The following is a 2213-nucleotide window of genomic DNA, read 5'->3' as shown; positions in this document are numbered from 1 at the left end:
CTGGTTTGCATATTTTGGGAGTCGCTGGTTTTGAAAAGCTATCATGGCAACTTTCTCTGGATCTCAAGGATTGCCTCTACAACTTGGTAAGTTGAAGAAGTCTTGACTGTGTTTATTAAATACATCTAATTGTTAGAAATATCACACCTGAATGAGGTTTTGGTGCTTTTAAGAAAGTGTGGGTTCACTGATAAGAGATGGTTTGAGCTGGGACTGGCTTTAGGCTTGTCAAAGAATACACTGGACACCATTGAAATCAATTACCCTCGTGATACTAGTCGTTGCTTGTTGGAATGTCTCTCTAAGTGGCTGGAAAAAGCTGATGATGTGAACAGTAAAGGAGGAGCTACGTATGAGTCACTGTCAACTGCCATTAGAGATATGAATGAAAATGCAGTAGCTGAAAATATAGAAAAAGAGAGTGAGTTAGTATATTACTGTCTTATTATTGTTATTGTGTTAATATAGAGTGTCCTGAAGTTCTTGCTGTTCATATTTTCAATAAGCACCTTCCCCTCCTCTCCAAGTCTCTCTCTGATCCTGTTAATGTTGCTAGGTTGCTTTATGGAGAGCATGTAATAACACAGCTAAAGTTACATAGTGTGGAAGATGATAGTCTGTCTCTTTCTAATAAACGACAAGTCCTGCTAGCTGCTGTCAAGGATGCTATTCAAGCTGATCATGTTGCTCTACAAAAGTTTTCTATTGTTTTGTGTCATCTAACGCGTAATGTCAAACTCGGAGAAAGTATCCTTACAGACTATGGTAAGTATAGCTACTTTATAATTGTTATTTTATTTTGTTATAGGAATATATTTTCCCAGCAATGAAGAAACTTCAATCGTCAACATTCAAGAAGGTAGACTTCAAACTATACACATATTTTGATAAGCTTTAAGCTTACTCAAAATATTTGGTTTCATAGAGCATAAAGTTTAAATTCAATTGCGTGCTTGGGCTTTTTTATTTTTATTTTGTGCATTTTACAGTATGATAAAGTTATCACAATTATTATTTGTCTTAATTTCCTCTATAGTTCTTTTAAGTACTGAATCAAGTGATACAGTCTCACCTACACCTAAAACTGGTATGATAAGTATTAATATGTTTAATTTATCCTTCTATTCATACAATCTAGTTGAAGTTGTTATTCCCAGAAGCAAGAGTGAAGAATTCACCACTCTTAGGTTATCATATGCCAAAATGTCATACAATGTTCGAAAGGCTATCAAAAATGCAAACATTGACTTGGAAGATTTAAAGGACTTCATCATTAGCATGGACAATAAACTTGAAAAGAAGTTAGAAGAATGTCAAAATATTTCAAGCACCTTAAGTGTCATCGATAAAGAATGTTCATTGATTGATATTGGACTTTTTCGTGCAGTGGTAGAAAATTTTGAAATTGTTGCAGCTGATAAGCTCATCAAAGAATACCATGATTTTTCAAAGGAATATTTTCAGTCCAGTCCCATTGCTTGCTATCTAAAAGAAAAGCTTGAAGCTTCTGCAACTTGCCCTGCTCTTCAGTGTGAAACAGTGACCTATGTTTTTGACTGGAAACCTGGTGAGACAAAATTAGATGACATCAAAAATATACTTTCCAAGACATCCGGTAAACTAGTGAAGATAAAGTATGCTGACACAGGTGATTCCATTAGCATCACTTGCACTTTTTCGTATCATCTCACTGGAGTCCTCATTACACAGCTAATGGATAATTTGCAGTTTTTGAAAAAGAATGATTTGAAAAAGCTTACCATTGGATACTGGATAATGTGGGAAAGAGAAGGAAAGGAAGAAAAGGTAAAATTAATTGGATTGCATTTCTTTTTAATTGCTTTTAATAGGAGACAGAGCAATTGCTGGAAGAGAAGGAGCCAAAAACAAGCCTAAAGGAGGAATATCAAAAGGTAATGAATTAAAAAAACAAACTGCTTAATATCCAGTAATTTGAATTCAGGAAAAAAGTAGTGAAAAAAAGGACAATGTTGAAGTATGTAAAATAATTTTAAAACTATTATTTAATTCTTGTTGTGCATGTAGGAACAAAAAGCAGAAGCAGAAAAACAATTATTATTAAAACGTGACGCAAGTGTGCATACAAGTGATTTACATTGGAGTAATTTGTAATATATAATTGTGATGACTTAAATTTTAGCCATAAGAAAACACATGGCCATGGAAATAGAATATTTGAAGGACCTTCTCAA

The 2213-nt window shown here is 33.8% G+C and overlaps 1 protein-coding gene across 1 annotated transcript; it reads left to right on the top strand.

The window, feature by feature from the left end:
• The first annotated feature begins 24 nt into the window (after nucleotides 1-24).
• Nucleotides 25-2133, top strand: LOC109588638 (uncharacterized). The gene is made up of 9 exons (XM_020004780.1): nucleotides 25-86; nucleotides 137-421; nucleotides 469-765; nucleotides 809-859; nucleotides 1037-1087; nucleotides 1139-1806; nucleotides 1851-1913; nucleotides 1964-1996; nucleotides 2047-2133. The coding sequence occupies exons 1-9, from the start codon at nucleotides 44-46 to the stop codon at nucleotides 2131-2133; spliced, it is 1578 nt and encodes a 525-aa protein (XP_019860339.1). The 5' UTR covers nucleotides 25-43.
• Nucleotides 2134-2213: the final 80 nt, after the last annotated feature.

The sequence above is a fragment of the Amphimedon queenslandica genome, unplaced genomic scaffold, assembly GCF_000090795.2.
Source record: "Amphimedon queenslandica unplaced genomic scaffold, v1.1 AMPQUscaffold_11965, whole genome shotgun sequence".
Classification (NCBI taxonomy): Eukaryota; Metazoa; Porifera; class Demospongiae; order Haplosclerida; family Niphatidae; genus Amphimedon; species Amphimedon queenslandica.
The sequence above is the reverse complement of the archived record's forward strand: the minus strand, read 5'-3'. Positions and strand labels throughout refer to the sequence as shown.

What these genes read in the sequence shown, in the direction of transcription:
- LOC109588638 (XM_020004780.1), top strand. Translation starts at nt 44, where the DNA reads ATGGCAACTTTCTCTGGATCTCAAGGATTGCCTCTACAACTTG. An exon ending in AGGATTGCCTCTACAACTTG is followed by an intron (nt 87 to 136) that starts GTAAGTTGAAGA and finishes TCTAATTGTTAG; the next exon opens with AAATATCACACCTGAATGAG. An exon ending in TGAAAATATAGAAAAAGAGA is followed by an intron (nt 422 to 468) that starts GTGAGTTAGTAT and finishes GTGTTAATATAG; the next exon opens with AGTGTCCTGAAGTTCTTGCT.